At 34.9% G+C, this 19,221-nt stretch overlaps 3 protein-coding genes, 2 non-coding genes and 1 pseudogene across 8 annotated transcripts; 2 read left to right on the top strand and 4 right to left on the bottom strand.

Annotated features, from left to right (window-relative positions):
- Positions 1-59: 59 nt before the first annotated feature.
- LOC109186418 (protease 2) lies at positions 60-4,735 on the bottom strand. 4 transcript variants are annotated; one of them, XM_019336386.1, is made up of 12 exons: positions 4,295-4,735; positions 3,885-4,063; positions 3,584-3,806; positions 3,349-3,490; positions 3,053-3,253; positions 2,799-2,927; positions 2,583-2,711; positions 1,451-1,854; positions 1,043-1,259; positions 594-784; positions 253-445; positions 60-213 (listed from the first exon to the last, which is right to left on the bottom strand). In XM_019336386.1, exons 1-11 carry the CDS (start codon positions 4,672-4,674, stop codon positions 268-270), a joined length of 2,373 nt encoding a protein of 790 aa, XP_019191931.1. In that variant the 5' UTR covers positions 4,675-4,735; the 3' UTR covers positions 60-213; positions 253-267. The 4 variants fall into 4 exon arrangements, with proteins under 4 accessions (XP_019191931.1, XP_019191930.1, XP_019191932.1 ...); XM_019336385.1 differs by having other exon boundaries at positions 60-445; XM_019336387.1 differs by having other exon boundaries at positions 60-445; positions 3,885-4,083; positions 4,295-4,695.
- A 2,062-nt stretch (positions 4,736-6,797) lies between these two features.
- TRNAD-GUC lies at positions 6,798-6,869 on the top strand. Its single transcript has one exon. It is a non-coding gene; the product is annotated as a tRNA-Asp (tRNA).
- Positions 6,870-6,924: 55 nt separating this feature from the next.
- Positions 6,925-7,008, bottom strand: TRNAY-GUA. The gene is given in 2 exon segments: positions 6,925-6,960; positions 6,972-7,008. It is a non-coding gene; the product is annotated as a tRNA-Tyr (tRNA).
- A 2,187-nt stretch (positions 7,009-9,195) lies between these two features.
- On the top strand, positions 9,196-9,726 carry LOC109186423 (multiprotein-bridging factor 1c). Its single transcript, XM_019336393.1, has one exon. The coding sequence runs from the start codon at positions 9,289-9,291 to the stop codon at positions 9,721-9,723; it is 435 nt and encodes a 144-aa protein (XP_019191938.1). The 5' UTR covers positions 9,196-9,288; the 3' UTR covers positions 9,724-9,726.
- Positions 9,727-9,843: 117 nt separating this feature from the next.
- On the bottom strand, positions 9,844-12,506 carry LOC109186420 (annotated as a pseudogene).
- Positions 12,507-12,833: 327 nt separating this feature from the next.
- LOC109186419 (aldehyde dehydrogenase family 2 member C4-like) lies at positions 12,834-17,207 on the bottom strand. The gene is made up of 9 exons (XM_019336390.1): positions 16,964-17,207; positions 16,717-16,859; positions 14,446-14,829; positions 14,262-14,351; positions 13,988-14,161; positions 13,763-13,900; positions 13,515-13,652; positions 13,343-13,404; positions 12,834-13,207 (listed from the first exon to the last, which is right to left on the bottom strand). Exons 1-9 carry the CDS (start codon positions 17,142-17,144, stop codon positions 12,934-12,936), a joined length of 1,584 nt encoding a protein of 527 aa, XP_019191935.1. The 5' UTR covers positions 17,145-17,207; the 3' UTR covers positions 12,834-12,933.
- Between the last annotated feature and the right edge of the window lie 2,014 nt (positions 17,208-19,221).

Raw genomic sequence — 19,221 nt, forward strand, 5'->3', positions numbered from 1 at the left:
ATATCATTTATTTAATTATAATATGATATAATTCAATATTCATAAAAAAATTATTTAATTATGAATGTAGCTGGGAATTACATTAGTTAAGAGAGTAAAAGTGCCATAGGAAAATTGAAAAACCAGTGAGGGATGCTTATGAATTTACAACACTACTTTGAAGTTTCTGTAAATGGGATGAAGGAAGGAGTACTGGACTACTGGTAAATGAAGTAACTGGAATTCTGGAATTTCAGAAATGCATGGTCGAAGCTGATTGATTAATGATTATGATTCCATCATCTTGATGAGAAAGGCCGTCTCTAATGCCAGCTCCTTGGAATGCAGATATCTGTTTTCTTCAACTATCTCAGCTGTCAAGTTCAGTAGTATTGGACGTTTTGGCTCATAAATGGAGTATTCGCGCACCCGAGCAACCCACTTTGCTGCTTCCCATACTCCAAACCTGAAATTTTATATAAATTTTTGTTATCTCTCTCTCTTTGCCAAACATAATTAGGTGAAACAAAGAAAGGGCTGTTATTCAACCAAAACCCACTCACCGTTATATGTTACTAACACCATATGTAACAGTGAAGAGAGGTCGAAATTACCGTGTATTAAATGATGATGCCACCAACACACCTGGGTAAACAACATCTTTTTGTATGTTATCATATGGTGAATATTTCCGCATTCCCTCAAAATCTTCAATGTCCCCGGGGTACCCAAACTCCTCATAATCCGCAGGTGTAAGTGGTAAAATCGGGGAGACAAGTGTGTTACTTGGGTCCAGAAATGGAACCTATCATGAAAACATAATATCAAGTTAGTTGATGCGCATTGGAAGAAAGAGCATTAGCTTAACTAAAATAATATCACCTGCATCGCAAGCAGATAGCTAATTGCATAAGCTAAGATATAGATTTAGAGGAAGGATTTCAAACCAACTTTTTTCTATAAGGTTACATTGAAGAACAAGAATAAGGGGATCAACTTAATTGAGGCAAATAGTGTAAGATCAACAGGTTTAATAACCAAAAGTTCTGAGTTTTAGACACACCTTCAAAACTGCAGCACGAAACAAACTTGGACAAAAATTAATGGCAGAAGCAACCAATAGACCTCCAGCACTGTATCCCCAACCAGCTAGCTTAGTTTCTTCAACAATTCCCCTCTCTATCAGATATTTAGCACATGATATATAATCATAAATGGAATTAATCTTTTTTGAGCACCTGCCTTCATGATGCCACTTTCGACCCTTACCACCTCCACCCCTAAAAATTTAAATAAAGGACAAAATTGTAAATTTCAAGTAGTACCATGAGAATAACATTCTAGTTCCAAAGGCTGAAACTGAATCTAAACTCATGTAGGAATAAATAATCATTATTATATTTTATATCCCAAGGGAGTGCAAGTAAAGAAATTGAAATTATAACTATAAAGCAAGCTTTGCATAATAAACCTGACATCGGCATATGCAATAACCCAACCACGATCAAGCAGGCTCTTCAACTCAGTGCGCCACCGTTTATCTAGGATCTCACCATAAGCTCCATGTCCATGAAGTAGCCCGGGATTTTCTGCTTGCTTTTTCCCCCTTCTAGAATATACAACCGTTAAAGGAACTGTTACCCCATCATGAGATGTAACATCAAAATGCTCACATGCATAAATCTCAGAGAGGTCACTCCACAATTGATAATTTTCAGCACTGGCTAGCTTAGTAGAGCCTGCAGTTGATGACTTCTCATTACCAGAAGAAGCTGATCCATATAGCAATCTTGTTCTTTCATGAAACATGTTTTGTTGTTGAACAATATTCCAGCTTCCACTTGATAAGTCGTAATCAACAACTGCATCAGGCATCTAAGAAAATAAAAAGGGAAATCAAATTATGCCTGTTCAAAAAAAATGGAATTTATTTCTTTTAGTACTCTATTTTAAAATACTTGTGCTTTCAAGTGTCACTAGTACATTGTGAGTATATTTAAAGGAATATATGATGGTAACTAATGGTTCTCTCCCGTTTTTTCCTTAATTTTAATGTTCACAACTACTCATCTAATGTATTACTTTTTAAATCCATTTCAAAATCACAATCGCAGTAAGATATAATTTGCATGATAATCCTACAGCTTGAAAAATTTCATGAAACACAAGATGCCAAGATGGCTCTCTTTGGTTCAGGCTTTATATATCTATATTATATATATGATTAATAAAATTCCCATCACACAAGTAAAAAGTCATATACTTTAGCAACCAATGTATTTCACTTCTCCAGGAGATTATTGCATCAAAAGCACCTCTTTTTTGGCATGTTACATCAATGACATGTGAATTTAGGACAAAAAACTAGCATGTATTAGCTCAAAGCAAATTGTAAGACCACTTATATATAGATGTATACAGGAGTATATGTTTTTGTGAGAGATTACAAGCTTTTTTAGATAGAAAAGCTTAGCTTGTAGAAAACTCGTGTAGTTACTACAGGCTTCTTTTTGAGTTGTCAAAAGAAGGAACTCTTAACAATTTTGTAACTTTAACTTTTTTATAAGAAATATAACAATTAAGAAAAACCTTAAATTACATACCACAGGAGATAAAATTGTGAATCGCATTGTAGGGGAATAGAAGTCATAATTTGGTCCAGGCAAAATTTGACAAACATTATCAGGGAGAGGCAAAAACTGCGGATTAAGTTCTTCAAGTTGAATCCCTACCTGCCAAGAAGAAGTTAAACAGAGAGGGGCTTAGTATTGTAAACGCAAGAACAGATTAGAAATCAATGATCTTACAGGTTTAATTACCTTGCCACTGGGCAGAGGCAGAGGAACAGAACAAAGTCTAAACTTTCGCCCATCTCGCACTATGAGCACCATATGCGTGTTGCTAAAATCAACATCTTCAATGACCTCTGAGTCATCAACAAAAACATTCTGCATTCATGAGGAGAGCCCTATCAGCTTAAGTTATCATAAAGATGAGTAAATGCTTAAATACAGACAAAATATATTTATCAAGAACCAAAGAATGACAAAAGGGCATGAAAACGAAAACTAACCTCCCACTTTTTTTGATCGAATGGATAGTTAACAGGAGCACGTAAAAGATAATGAGAATCAACAGATTGGCCATTTTTTGCAGCATTCGTAAACAGGTAAAGATAACCTTGATGATGCTCAACTATGCAATGGGCTTGCCCTTCGCATTCCCACACCAGTTTAAGACCAGACAAAGGTACAGAGGCATCTATCAGAAAGACCTAAAAATGGGTCATTGACCAAAAAAAAAAAAAAAACAAGCAAAAAAGGTCCAACAACAGGTGATAGAATTTAGAAACTTTTGCCACAATGTTACCTTGGAAAATGTAGGTGCAAGCACATTTACAGTAACAAAGAGAAAGTCCTTTGTATGTCTTATGTTCAAATTGATACTTGCGTTAGGTTCTTCTAAAAGCAATGCATCTTCTTCATCTGTACTAAGCATACTACAGTATAACCTAAAAGTAAATAACAAATAATAAAAACTTGATAAGACATCAAGGTTCAAGAACATTTGAATGCTGTAATTTGACTAAAACATAATTACTAACCGACAAGGCCTCTTTTGATGGTCAGTAACAACATAAAGTAAAGCTTGTCCATTTTTTGCCCAAGCTATATTTGACACCCGATCAACCTGAGGCTTAGTACACATAGAACCAAAATTCAAGTCCCTTACAGATAATTTAAAGTAATCATTGTCTTTATCATACATAGTGTAAGCAAGATATCGATGATCTGGGGATATTTCTGATAATTCCTCGTATGCATAACCTGTAATCGAAAGGTGAAATCATAAACCAGAACCTACTTATGGTGAGGCAGCAAAGGAAGGTGGGAAATTCACATCACCTCCAAATCTTTCAGCTTCTTGGTTGTAATCAAGAAGCTTTTGCTCAATTCTCTTTCCAGAAGTAAAATCAAACCCTGATGAAGGAGATTTATGAGATATAAACTCTTCATTTTTGCTCACTAACCTCCTGCACAACACTGGATACTGTTTCCCCTCTTCTACTCGCCTATAGTACAACCTGCGCTGAACAACATCCACCTCCACATAGTAAAGAAACACATTTCTGATTCAGAAATCGAAGAAGTTAAAGATTTATGAAGTTGATAATTGAAGTAGAAGACTTTGTTCAACCCTCAAATCCCTAATTTTACTAAAATATCAGTATTAACACTGAAGCAAAACTTTAGTTTGAATTAGCTCAGCTCGCAATAGTTTGCTTCTACCTATATACAGGAATAGAGAAATTTACCAGGGGCCCCATCGAAGGGCAGGGGTTGAAAGGTCATAAGCCATGCGAGGGGCCATTTCTGATTGAAGCTTGGACTGAAGGCGTTCGGTGTCAGACATAACGGCTTCAGTGTACTTCTCCTCTTGCTCCATGTAAACATCCATGTGGCGCATTGCAACCTTGTCGTTGAGCTGGGACATCCAGCTGTAGGGGTCCTCCCATGACTCGCCGTGGAGAGTGAAGGTCGCCGGCTTTTTAGGGGGTTTTGGCGGCAATGGTGGCGATGGAGGTGATTGGGGTTTCTGCGGCCGGTAGTGCGCAAAAGGAATATAATAGATTGGGTGAGTTATACATATGTGACGCCGGTCGCTGCGGCGGAGAGCGGCGAGGAGGTGACGCATGGTGGCGGTCAGGCGGAGGTAGAGCTGGCGAACCGGATATGGGTTTAGGGTTTAAGGTTTAAATATTGGCTAAATGACCAATTCGGCCCCTAAGTTTTTCGAATTTTGACTAAACGGCCCATAATGTTTCATTTTGACTTATTAGGAATTTGAATGTTACTTATTAAGTAAATTGAAATACTTTCAAATAAAACTCTCATGGTTAGGAATTTGAGTGTTACTTATGTTAGGCAAATGGAGTGTTTGGTAAATAGTTGATAGTTGTTATTAATTGATTGATTTAGTGAGTTTGACTAGTTAATTGTATTAGCTAATTGTAAAAAGATGTTTGGTAAATTAACTGGTAGCTGATAACTGATTACATGCAAAATGATTTTCTTAAAAAGTTGATTTAAAAAGTTACTTTAAACAGTTATTTGAATTTTAATATTTTAGAGTAATAAGTTGTTGCAATAGCTAATTAATCAAACACTTATATTGTTTGTTTAACCAAGTCAAACAGCTAATAGTTGTCAAATAAGTCAAAATTTATTAATAAGTTAACTATGTTACCAAAAATGTCAAAAATGTAATCCTTACCAGTCTGACCTTAAAGTATTAGTGTTTTTTTTTTTTTGTTCATGCATAAATATGTAATATATACTCCGTATTATTTTAAAAGTATTATATTATTACTTTCACAAACTTAACTTTTACTCCATAGTATAAAAAAGAGTTAATTACCGATTTGGTCCCTCGACTATGAAGATTTCACCAATTTAGTCATCGACTTCTAAAATTTTTCAAATTAGTCTTTGACTATGCTTTTTTTATCTGAATTTGTCCTCAGTGTAATTTGCTGGTCAAACTAAAAGGCAAAATGGAAATTTGAAAAAAGTATATTCTTCTTCCAACTCTCCCTTAGCTGGCAGCGTCTCACTCTGACGACCCACCTCCACCTCTACTTCCGTCGTGACTCCGCCACCCTCATCTCTCCCTTCAGTTGGCGCCGTTGCCGGCTGATTTCCTCAATTTCAACGGCATTCAAGCAACAGGTCACCAAATCGCCTACAATCGCTATAGAATTTAAGAATGTGCTCATACTCAATCCTCTGTCAAAATTCACGCACTTCTCCTTCATGATTCACAACCTCAAACAAAGAGAGGTTGTCATAGTAAAAATTGTTTGGTTGCTTAGACATTTATAGCAGGTTCTGTAATAATCAAAATTTGAAAAGTTTACACATGATTGAGTTATTAGCGGTAATAATTATATTGAAAAATTATATTTAATTTTAACACGTAACATTAATCAGCTTTATAGTTTTTATGTTCATACAACTATATGGTATAAATATGAGGAGTTTTTTGCATTTTTAGTCCCACGACTATAGTGGCACTGGCAGAATGATCCACGATTTTTGAACCTTGCAATTTTAGTCCACGACTATTGATTTTTTTGCAAAAATGGTCCTTCCGGCCACTTTTCCATCAAAATTTCACCGGAAAAAAAAAATTCTTTATTTTTAGCCGGGTTAAAATTGACATTTTACTTATCTCAAAAAATTAAAAGAAAAAAATTGATATTTGACTACATACAATATTACTGGGCTACATACTATTGCCCCAGGCGGCGGAGTACATGTACCACTCCAATGCTGCTGCCGGAGCCCGGGGAACGCCACGGCCGCTCCGCCACTTACTGACAACCCTGCCTGCTCCAGGAACTCCGCCGCCTGGGGCAGTAGTATGTAGCCCAGTAATATTGTATGTAGTCAAATATCAATTTTTTTCTTTTAATTTTTTGAGATAAGTAAAATGTCGATTTTAACCCGGCTAAAAATGGAAAAAAAATTTTCAGTGAAATTTTGACGGAAAAGTGGCCGGAAGGACCATTTTTGCAAAAAAATCAATAGTCGTGGACTAAAATTGTAAGGTTCAAAAGTCGTGGATCAATTCTGCCAATGCCACTATAGTCGTGGGACTAAAAATGCAAAAAACTCTAAATATGAGAGGTGTATTAGGTTTCGTGTCGCCATATCACCATGCCACCCAGTATCATTTGTGTGGGTCAGGTTAATGTCTTAATGATGCCGGATGTGATTATACAATAACACGTTTGATTTTTAACAGCAAGAGCAAAGGTCGTTGTAGTATAGTGGTGAGTATTCCCGCCTGTCACGCGGGTGACCCGGGTTCGATCCCCGGCAACGGCGATTTCTGTTTTTTTGGTGTGTAGAAGGATGAACGAAAATATAGACAAAAAGAAAATCCGACCTGCCGGATTCGAACCAGCGACCTAAGGATTACAGAACTCACTACAGTCCTCCGCTCTACCAACTGAGCTAAGGTCGGATTTATGCTAAACACTCGAACTGGCTTTTATTTATAGTAGGATCAATTTTTAATGTGGCATGTAATTAAGTCAATTCAGCACTTGCACATATATAATAGAAAAAAGTGTCAAATAGATTACTGAACTTTTATACATTGTGCAATTGGACTATTACAAATTCAACAATTATGTAAATAACATATTTTTTACTGCTTACTTCCAAATTTTCCTTAAATATGATGTCATAATTTCAAATCATATATATAAATTAAAAGAGAAAAACAAGTAAACAAATTTCAGAAGAAGGTGGTGCAGCCATTATTCCAGCTCAATTTTCAGTACATTCCATCTCCAAAGATCAAGAAGTTGTGTCACTCTGCAATCTTCATAAGCAAACTAATAAAATATGGTTCGACAACTTCAACCTAGAAAAAAAAAATATTCCCACTCCCACCCAAATCAAAAATAAAAGAAGGGTCATGATCTTCATAAACTTCAAAAACTTTTTGATAGAGCAAAGCAGTATGAAGCATCATATATGTTGAGTTCCACCTTGTAGGAACATCAAGAACCAATGAGTTTCTTGCTTCCACCCCAATTAAGTCAACAAGGTCTCTAAATTTTTTGGAGCGTAACAGGGGAGCTTGTCATATACTATACACAATCCCTAACATTTTTAACAGCCTTATCAAATTCCCTTGATCTATCTTGTACCACCAAATTAAGGATGTGAGCAATGTATCGCATATGCAAATACTTTACACCTTATAGCAGAAGAACCCAAAGACATCATTCTCTTTTTGAAAAAACCTATGATAGTATCATTGCTTGAAGCATTATCTACTGTCACAGAAAAAACAGACTTCAGCCCCCACTCTAGTAGGCAACTTTCTAGTACATTTGCTATATATTCCCCCTTGTGTGAAGAAATGGGGACAAAGGAATTTTTATTATTTTTTATTTTTTTTAGCTTCCACTTAATGTCTATAAAATGTGCAGTTATGCACATAATCCTTTGTATAGAGGTCCAAGTATGAGTAGTGATACTAACCCTTTGACAACTAGTCTTAATGAAATTCCTCAAATTAATCCTCTCACCATAATAAGTTTTCAGAATATCCCTACTCACTATCCGTCTTGAATAAATTTTAAACATAAAATAGAAAACAATAATAAATTTCCTAAAACCTTGACCCTCAACAAACCTAAAAGCTAACTCATTAACAATAATCATTTCACACTATCATAGAATAACAAAAAAGTAAAACTATAATATTAGTTTAGCAATTACTTTGTTTCTCCAAAATAATCCCTCGAGAATAAAGGGGTTCGATTCCTAACCAGTAAACTACAATCCCAGGTCACCAGAGTCTATAGACCACAGGTCAGGTCTCCGTCTTTGCGTCTCACTCTCACGGTAACGGATTCAGGGACTACCGGGCTAAGGCTTTCACCAAAGACGAATAACTTCAATCGGAGACTATTAGGACTCAGAGAAGAACAGAAGAGAGACTGAGAGAATAATCTGAGAGAGTGAGAGAACTCAAAGAACTGAGAGAAGAGTCTAAGACCAGAGAGTAGAGAGAACAACAGAATTCTCTGAAAGTCTCAAAGAGAGTGACTGTGCAAATAAACGAGAGACCTATAATTTTCGCTTAACTTCATAATATATAGTACTCTTACAAATTGAAAGTAAAAAGAAGACAATATCATTACCTTCTTATTAACTTTAACAATTTGGAGTGAAAAGAAAGTTTTTTTTTTTTTTTAACATTTTTTTTACATTTTTAAAAAATAATGACGTTAGTACTTTTCACAAAATTATTTAGAATTTTAAATATACATAATTTTGTTCATCTTTATTAAATCTACACATTTTTTATTGCGACTCACTTTATATATATATATATATATATAAAAGAAAAAATGAAAAGAATAAATTTCAGATTTCCAAACTAACCGTCAATTGTTGGATCATAAAAAGAATTTTGAATCCTTTTGGGTTGGGTTAAACCTTTTTGGAAGAATGAAAACATTTTGGATTTTGGAACCGTAGCGAGACCACCGATCTTGGAGTCTTGGAGAACAAGCTATGTCTCCGCAGCAAATACGACCTCGAATCTTCCAGAGACTACCCATCACTTCAATTTCCGTTTCAGAATATTGGAACCTTCCAGACCGTCCAACTCCTATATATACTCATTTCTTCCTCCATTAATTTTCATCCACTAGCTTAGCATCTTCGTCTCCATTTCTCAGTTTCTCTTCAGACTTTGTGTTGATCGATCTACGAAAGTAAGATGCCGAGCCGACCGACGGGAGGGATGACGCAGGACTGGGAGCCGGTGGTGCTCCGTAAGCAAAACCCCAAGGCATCTCAACTCCGGGACCCCAAGGCGGTGAACCAGGCGCTGAGGATGGGAGCTCAGGTCCAGACCGTGAAGAAATTCGACGCCGGTTCCAACAAGAAGGCTCCCGCCACGGCCGTCAACGCGAGGAAGCTGGACGAGGCGGCGGAGCCAGCCGCGCTGGACAGAGTTCCGGCGGAGGTGAGACAGGCAATACAGAAGGCAAGGATCGAGAAGAAGATGAGCCAAGCAGATCTGGCGAAGCAGATCAACGAGCGAACTCAGGTGGTTCAGGAGTACGAGAGCGGCAAGGCGGTGCCTAACCAGGCCGTGTTGGCTAAAATGGAGAAAGTCTTGGGCGTCAAGCTAAGAGGAAAGCATAAATGAAAAGAAAAAAAGTGTTATCTGTTATGTTCTGTTTTGTATGTATAATCATGGATTTCTGAGAAATAATAATTATGTTTTTTTTTCATAAGTGAAAGATACCATTTTATTACAGTAAGTAACTATAGCAGACTACATAATTTTCTGTTAGCATCATCATCATTTATTTTTTATACAAAATAATGAGGTGATGCATAGTATTTAGAGCCATGGAGAATTAAAAACAGGGGTGGCTACAGATTTAAGTTGAAGATACTTGTAAAGGCCTTCCATCCCCAAATCTCTATCAAACCCACTCATTTTATACCCTCCAAAAGGGCAGTCTGCCTCAATATTCATATAACAGTTGATCCAAATACTGCCTGCTTTTATTGATCTTGAAACTGTGTTAGCAATGTTCCAGTCATTCGTCATAATTCCTGCTGCTAGTCCATACTTTGTGTCATTAGCCCTCTTTATCACCTCCTCCACTGTCCTGCATCATCTCACAAAAAATGTAACACATTTTTTTTTTTTTTAAAGGTAACCAGAGATAAATCTTGCTTTGTGACAACAACGAAAGATCACAAGGAGCTAAACCAGACCAGTTTAGATGGTCTAAACTGACAAACTCAAATAAAAAAGGCTAATAATCGTCTCCGATTGAGAGTTGAACTTTGTGATTACTAAGTAAGTCAACAATATAATCAACTTGGTTGGGGTTGCCCCATCTGGAATGGTTAATAGTATGAGATTGATTGAGCTTACTTGAATTTGAGTATAGGCATAACAGGTCCAAAAATTTCATCTTTTGCAATTAGCATGTCATCCTGCATGAGGCAACAAGAGCATATATATAATGTTTTGCATTCTCTATTGAAGATTTTAACTGCATCCATCTTTTTATGATTGAAGGTTTTTACCGTGACATTTGTAAATATAGTTGGCTGGATGAAATAGCCTTTTCTGTCCAGTGGCTTACCACCAGTTAGCAATGTAGCACCCTCCTTCTTCCCATGCTCTATATATGAAAGTATCTTCTCATACTGTTTTTTGCTAGCCTAAATGCATCAAATCAAATAGACATGTATATGTTAAAGCATACTGGTCATATATAGGGCTTGTTTGAAGCTAAGCAAACTCATACTTGGGGTCCCTGTTGAACATTTGGATCAAAAGGGTCACCAACCACCTTTGCTTTCGCCTTCGCGACCACTTTCTCAACAAACTTGTCATAAATTCCTTCCTGGACAAACACTCGTGAGCCAGCCGCACATACTTCACCCTGCCAATTCAAAATGCCAAATTAAAACCCCATATCGATCATGCTAAGATCGAGTTGAGGAAAGGAAACCTGGGATAAATGGAGGTTACCTTATTATATGTGACTCCAGCTAAACCAAGATCCGAAACCTTGTCAACATCTACATCATCAAAGACTATGAAAGGAGACTTGCCTCCCAACTCTAGTGATACGGGTTTTAGATTGCTAGTTGCTGCAGCCTGCATTATCTCACGCCCCACTTCTGTGGACCCTGTAAAACTAACCTGAGAGCAAATCATGAGACAAAAGTACAGTTTTAGTTAAGAAAGAAGGCTAGCTATATTGTGTATTAAGGAAGCTAAGATTACCTTATCAATGTCCATGTGAGAGCTAATAGCAGCACCAACAATAGATCCAAATCCTGTAATCACATTCACCACTCCATCAGGGATTCCTGCCTGTTTGTAGATTGAGAAAATTAATAGTCTTTATTAAGGGTAAAAAAGAAAACACCAAGAAAGGAAATTACAATCAAGCTAAGCTTACCAGCTTGGCCAAATGAGCATAAAAGAGAGCAGAAAGGGGAGTCTGTTCAGCAGGCTTGACAATCACAGTACAACCAGCTGCTAATGCGGCGGCAACCTTAAACCCAAATATTTGTGCCGGATAATTTCAGGGAATTATGAGTCCTACCACACCTATTGGTTCGCACAACGTGTATGCTTGGAGCTCACTCGAGCTCTTGAGAGTGGTGCCATGGATTTTGTCTGCTGCACCAGCGTAGTAACGAAAATACCCTGCTGTTGAAGGTATATCTGCATACTTCCCTTCACTAAACAGTTTCCCTGCGTTCAGTGTATCTAAAGCTGCTAATTCTTCGCCATTTTCCTCAATTAGGTCTGCTAGTTTAAGCAATACCCTCCTCCTCTCCTGTTAATCATCACCATAAGTATAATGGACTTTTTTTTTTTTTTTTCAGATTATGCAGAGAAGAGTGAAAGAATGAGATCGAGAAGTTACAGTGCCAGAAAAACGAGGCCAAGGACCATTATCAAACGCCTGGCGTGCAGCTTTCACCGCCAAATCAACATCTCCCTTCTCCCCTTGTGCAACTTTTGTAATCACTTCCTCATTTCTTGGGTCTATTGCTTCAAATGTTTTCCCTATTTAATTTACACTTCCCAGGATCATTATTTTCTCCCGACACCAACAATAATATGCATATATAAATTGTTAAGGAAAGAAAGGAAAATTAAAGGAAGAACGTAACCTGAAAGAGAATCAACAAACTCTCCATTGATGAACAGCTTGGTGAACTTTATCTTTGGAATCTTAACGTGAGATCGTCCCATATTCCCGTTGGACTGTGACGGCGGCGGTGCCATCTCTCTTTAAATTTCTCTACTGTTTTATTGAATGGAGTAAAGGTTGAAGAGAATGCAGCATGCAGTTTGCAGACTGGGAGATATATATAACCTCTTTGGAAATTTTTAGAAGCAGTTTTCGTCACCAAGATAATCATCTCTCTCTTTCTTTCTTTTTCTTAATTTTTTTTTTTTTTTTTAAATGGTCATTCCAGATTACTATCCTCATCTCTAGATTGTAGAATCAGAGTGTGAAGTGGCAGCAATAGGAAGATTATGATGAAATTGAAGTGGTGGCATTGCTAGCGCCTTACACGTGTCCATGCCAGCACGCCAAGAAAGCATGATATTATCATCTTGTGCATGAATACTTTCAACGCCACCCAAAAAAAAAAAATATTCAGAGCTCTAAAATCTTGGACTTTGAATGCTTCTGATCTGCTATTTACTTTGAACAATATAGATAGATAGATAGAGTTGTTCTCCATTCCCCTGACTATTACATGGAAAGAATCTTCAAGCTTTGCGGTTCTCTCTAGCTCTGAGGATTGTTTTAGAAGTAGAGTGAAAAATGCCATTTTATTACAGAATGTAGAGCAGAAAAGTTTAGAGCCATGGAGAATTGTAAACTGGGGTGGCAACAGATTTAAGTTGAAGGTACTTGTAAAGGCCTTCCATCCCCATATCTTTATCAAACCCACTCATTTTATACCCTCCAAACGGGCAGTCTGCATCAAAAGCCAGATAACAATTGATCCAAATAATGCCTGCTCTTATTGATCTTGAAACTGTGTTAGCAATGTTCCAGTCATTCGTCATAATTCCTGCAGCTAGTCCATATTTTGTGTCATTAGCCCTCTTTATCACCTCCTCCACTGTCCTGCATTATCTCAAACTAATTAATTATAATTTTATGGTTACCAAGTCAATAATAAGCAGACCAACTTTGTTGAGGTGTTTCTCGTCTCGCATATATTATATTGTTAATAGTATGAGATAGAATGATTGAGCTTACTTGAATTTGAGTATAGGCATAACAGGTCCAAAAATTTCATCTTTTGCAATTAGCATGTCATCCTGCATGAGCCAACAAAAGCATACATATATTGAAGATTTTAAGTACTGTACTGCATCAATATATATCCATCTTTTTATGATTAAATAATTATAGAATAGAACATACTTACCGTGACATCTGTAAATATAGTTGGCTCAATGAAATAGCCTTTTCTGTCCAGTGGCTTACCACCAGTTAGCAATGTAGCACCCTCCCTCTTTCCATGCTCAATATATGAAAGTATCTTCTCATACTGATTTATGTCAGCCTGCATGCATGCATATATAATCGATAAGTAGACTTGTATATATGTATGTTTCAATTCAGCATATATTATATGTAAAGGGCGGGCTTGTTTGAAGCAAATTAAATTCATACTTGGGGTCCCTGTTGAACATTAGGATCAAAAGGGTCGCCAATCACCCTGGCTTTTGCCTTGGCTACCACCTTCTCAACAAACTTGTCATAAATTCCTTCCTGAACGAACACACGAGACCCAGCCGCACATACTTCACCCTGCCAGGCCAAAACCCCAGCCAATATCACTATCACTATGATTTCGGGAAATTAAGGATAGATCCTCCAAATTAATGACTACTTTACCTTATTATATGTGACTCCAGCTAAAGCTAGATCCGAAACCTTGTCAACGTCTACATCATCAAACACTATGAAAGGAGACTTGCCTCCTAGCTCGAGTGACACGGGTTTTAAATTGCTAGTTGCTGCAGCCTGCATTATCAGACGCCCCACTTCTGTCGACCCTGTAAAACTAACCTGAACATCCAGGAAATGAAACAAAAATTTAATTGTGGTTAAATTAAATGGGAATTGAATGGGGGAATCTATGCATATATATTAAGGAAGCTAAGATTACCTTATCAATGTCCATGTGAGAGCTAATGGCAGCACCAGCAGTGGGTCCAAATCCTGTAATCACATTCACCACTCCATCAGGGACTCCCGCCTGTTTGTAGATTGAGAAAATCAAAACATGCACTCTTTAATTATATAACAATTAAGGGAAAGAAAAATAAAGAAGGTGAAGATTAAACAATTACTAGCTTGGCCAAATGAGCAAAAAGGAGAGCAGAAAGGGGAGTCTGTTCAGCAGGCTTGACAACCACAGTACAACCAGCTGCTAATGCAGGGGCAACCTTAAACGCAAACATTTGTCCTGGAAAATTCCAGGGAATTATGAGTCCGACCACACCTATGGGCTCTCGCAATGTGTATCCTTGGAGGTCACGCGACATCTTGAGAGTGGTGCCGTGGATTTTGTCTGCTGCACCAGCGTAGTAACGAAAAGTCCCCGCTGCTGCCGGTGCATTTCTATACTTCCCTTCACTAAACAGTTTCCCTGCATCAAGTGTCTCTAAAACCGCTATTTCTTCTGCATTTTCCTCAATTAGATCTGCTAGTTTAAGCAATATCCTCCTCCTCTCCTGTTATACCATATAATCAACAACTAGTATACATCAGAGAATCAGAGATTATTAGTATTTACTACAGTAATTAATAGTAGTAGTAATTATTGTGTGCAGTGGGCCAGGTTATTTATATTATTAATACTAATGATCTCTGATCTACAGTCATTATGCAAGTGGACACGGTTCTATTTTCATAATTACTGAATTATATGTTCATAATTATAAAGCTATTTATTCATAATTTTTGAACTTCATATTCATAATTATTGAACTCTATATTCACAATTACAGAACTCTATGTTCATAATTACTAAATTATATGTTCATAATTATAAAGCTATATATTCATAATTTTTGAACTTAATATTCACAATTATTAAATTTCTATATTCATAATTACATAACTATATGTTCATAATTATAAAGCTATATATTCATAATTTTTGAACTTTATATTCACAATTATTAAATCTCTATATTCATAATTACATAACTATATGTTCATAATTATGTTCACAACTCTATGTTCATAATTATAGAACTATATATTTAAAATTTTTGAACTACATATTCATAATTATGAATGATTTTGAAACCGTGTCCACCTTGAACACCGACCTATATTAGTTATATAGGTTAGAGCAACCACACCAATATATAGTCACGTGACTATATATGTTTTGTCGCCACCCTAAGTTTTGCCAAATGCCAATAATTGCAGTAGGTAGATACTGTGAAAGCACATAACAGCCTCCCGTGAATGCAAATGCCTGCTGCCAATCTTTTCAGACAAAAATACTTTTTCAGATTCCCATGTCTGTATTTAAGATTTTTTTTCTTTATATTTATAAAATTCAAATATATTTCGGGAATATAATGCCTTTATGACTTACTTTGAAAATAATTATAATGTCGAAAATCTACATAATTCTTGATTAAATAAATTCACCCCCTTAGTTATAAGGCTGTCGGAAATTCCAAGCCAAATATCATTTTTCATGCAGACAATGTAAAACATCACCAAATTACAATACAATATACGAAACTAGTAATATTATATTCTACTATTTAAAAATCATATTATGAATAGCAGAATAGGGGTTCCAAATATAAACTACTACTATGTAATCCAGTTTGTACCTTATAACATTTTTCTTGTATAATTATAATTTTTACAAAACATGAAAATAAAGTGTATAACTCAATATATTAATAAATTTTTGGATAAAAAAGAGGTGACAACCCAAAAGAAAAACACGAGCCTACCAAGAAGAGGGAGTGGTTCTCATCCAATCATTATTGTATGGACTATGATTTATACTATACACTACACAAATAATGTATTTTTAATATATTAAAAATGTATATTATATTCAAATTTAAAAATACATTATTTTATATAATGTATATTCAAAACAATATACTTTTTAATATATTAAAAATGTACTTTTTATTATGGTTTATACAACAACATTATATCAAACATGATCCACACAATAATTTGCCGTCTGTAATCATATCATGTCGTCTTGAAGAATCTAGCGGATAGAGAGGAGCTGAGGCATCTCAACCACCAATAATTTAAACATTATCTTTACTATAATAAAAATATATCATTAAAAAAAATTTATACAGAAAAAGTAAGATTAATTTTTGCAGTTCACTTTAATCTATCAACACATGGATAAGGTACTTGGTGAAAGTAAGATAATTTTAAGATGAAAGCAACTAGTGTATTGAATTAAATACTTTACTTTCAATTATTTAATGAAATCTACGAAGAAAATATTGAACTAAATACTTTAATTTCAATTATTTAGTGGAATTAATCTACGAAGAAAATAAAAAAGTAGACAGGAAGAAGAAGAAGAAGAGTGAATGAATAGATAGATGAGAACTTACAGTTCCAGAAAAACGAGGCCAAGGACCATTATCAAACGCCTGGCGTGCAGCTTTCACCGCCAAATCAACGTCTTCCTTATCCCCTTCTGCAACTCTTGCAATCACTTCCTCATTTCTCGGATCTATTGATTCAAACGTCTTCCCTGTTTACAGTACACTTTCCACCATCATATCATTCTTTTCTCTCAAAAGTAAACCAACAGTATGCATAGATAATTAAGGAAAGAGAAGAAAATAATTGAAGAACCTGAAAGGGAATCAACAAACTCTCCATTGATGAACAGCTTGGTGAACTTTATCTCTGGAATCTTAACGTGAGACTCCGTGTTCCCGTTGGACTGTGTAGGCGGTGCCATTTCTCTGTAATTCTCTCTACTGTTTTTTTTGAATGGGTTAGGAGTAAAGAGTGAAGAGATCGAATAGAGCATGCAGATTGCAGGATTGCAGAGTGGGAGATATATATATATAACTGATGTGCTGAGGTTTGGCAAGTAACATCTTACTTTAAGATGGTAACACTAATTATTAATGATATGTAAGTGATTGATTAATTTGTTTAACACAAGGGAAAATGACACTTTTTTCATCTGAATTATATACATATAGTATTTTTTTTCTCTAAATTATTGAAGTAGCTGTTTTTTCCCCTGAAATGTTAAATGGACATATTTACCCTTAAACTAAATATTTAATTTATTTTTTTTTCCAACAAATTATAACCATAATTTGGTTCAAACTAAAAAAACACTATAGCAACCAAACCGAAATATTCCAATTACAATTTAGAATCGAAATTCGATATTTAGAGTTTATTAAAATCGTGAACCGGAACGGACGGTTAATGTTCCGAACTGAAAAAAATAAAATACATTTATTGTTGAATTTAGACTATTTTAAAATAAAAAATAAACTTTTAAAATAAAGACGGTTCAAAATCGCGAATCAGATCCGGAACCGCCGGTTCACGGTTCAAGATTCAATTTTTTGATACATAATTTTAATAAATTGACATTTAAATATTGGGTTCTAGATCTGAATTATAACCGTAAACTATTAATTCGATTGCTTTAGTATCCGGTTCAATTCAAACAGAACCGTGGTCATCCCTACGTATACGCAATAATTTGTTGGAGTAATAAAATAAATAAAATATTTACTTTAAGGGTATAAATGTCAATTTAATATATTAGGAGAAAAAGGCACCACTTTTAGAATAATTGAGGGGGCTAATGTGCTTACCTAAATAATTAAGGAGAAAAAAGTGCTATAAGTATATAACTCAGGGGTAAAAAGTATCATTTTCCCTTAACACAATAAAGAGTACTTGATATATATATGACAATAATTGTGAGAGAACCAAGAAAATTGTTGAAGCATGGCCATGTGCAAAAGGTAAAAATTTGTCCTAATAACGTCAGGCTCAAACTCGCAACCTTCTAAATGGAAGTCTAATCTAAATATCATTAGACCATATAGTCTTATCCTGTAATATTTGTTCTAAAAAGTGTAAATATTAATTAAGAATACAATTTTTATTATTGAGAAAATGTATTGTTTTTATATTTTGATTTAAAAATATTACAATATATGAAAAATGCTTTACTTTGATATATGATACTAAGTTTAATATTGCAATGAAAAAAATTTATCCATTAAAACACAACTTTATCAATTGAAAAATAATATAATAAGCACATTTTAATAGTTAAAAAAATACTTACTAAATTTAAATTTTATATTTGTGTGTATATAATTTTAAATTTTTTTTATATAGTTGAATTTTTTAAAAATAATTTGAAATAATATACTACGGAGTAATAAATAATTTTACGTAATACAAAAAAAATATTTATATAATACGAATTATTTTATTTTGAATATTTTAAAATGAGTTTATATTATGTAATTTAAAATTTTATTTCATTGTTTTATAATATTTGAAAATGAGCAAAATTCACTTTTAGTCATGGACTATTGTGGCATACGAAAGGGGATTAATTGAGCCGCACTTTACCCCTTTTTGGACCGATTCAATACGAAAGGAGATTAGTCTGAGTATGATAAAAAAAAAATGTCTCATAAGATTAGGGTCTACTCAGAACACTTCATTATCTACTATGTTTGATTGGTCAAATAAATAAGCCAAACATTCATTGATAAGTAATTTTCAAACACCCCATTGTATTTCTTTTTAGTTTGTTGTGTCCAACAAAATGATAATAATCAACATCTAAATGGAATTAGATTGGTTCCTCAAATTTCAGGATATATACAACAATAATTTTACAATTATTTTCCAATTTGCATCCTTCTCCCACATATTTTCTCATTTAATTTTGTTTCATATTTAATCTTTATTTTTATTGAATGATATCTTACATTTTGCTAAATAAAGTAGATTACACTTATTTTTAGTATATTTAACTATTGAAAATAAAGTAAAAAGGAATATGATAAGTTTGATAAATGTATAAATTTCAAAATTTGTAAAATTTATAAAAAGAC

The sequence above is a fragment of the Ipomoea nil genome, unplaced genomic scaffold (assembly GCF_001879475.1).
Source record: "Ipomoea nil cultivar Tokyo-kokei standard unplaced genomic scaffold, Asagao_1.1 scaffold1407, whole genome shotgun sequence".
NCBI lineage: Eukaryota > Viridiplantae > Streptophyta > Magnoliopsida > Solanales > Convolvulaceae > Ipomoea > Ipomoea nil.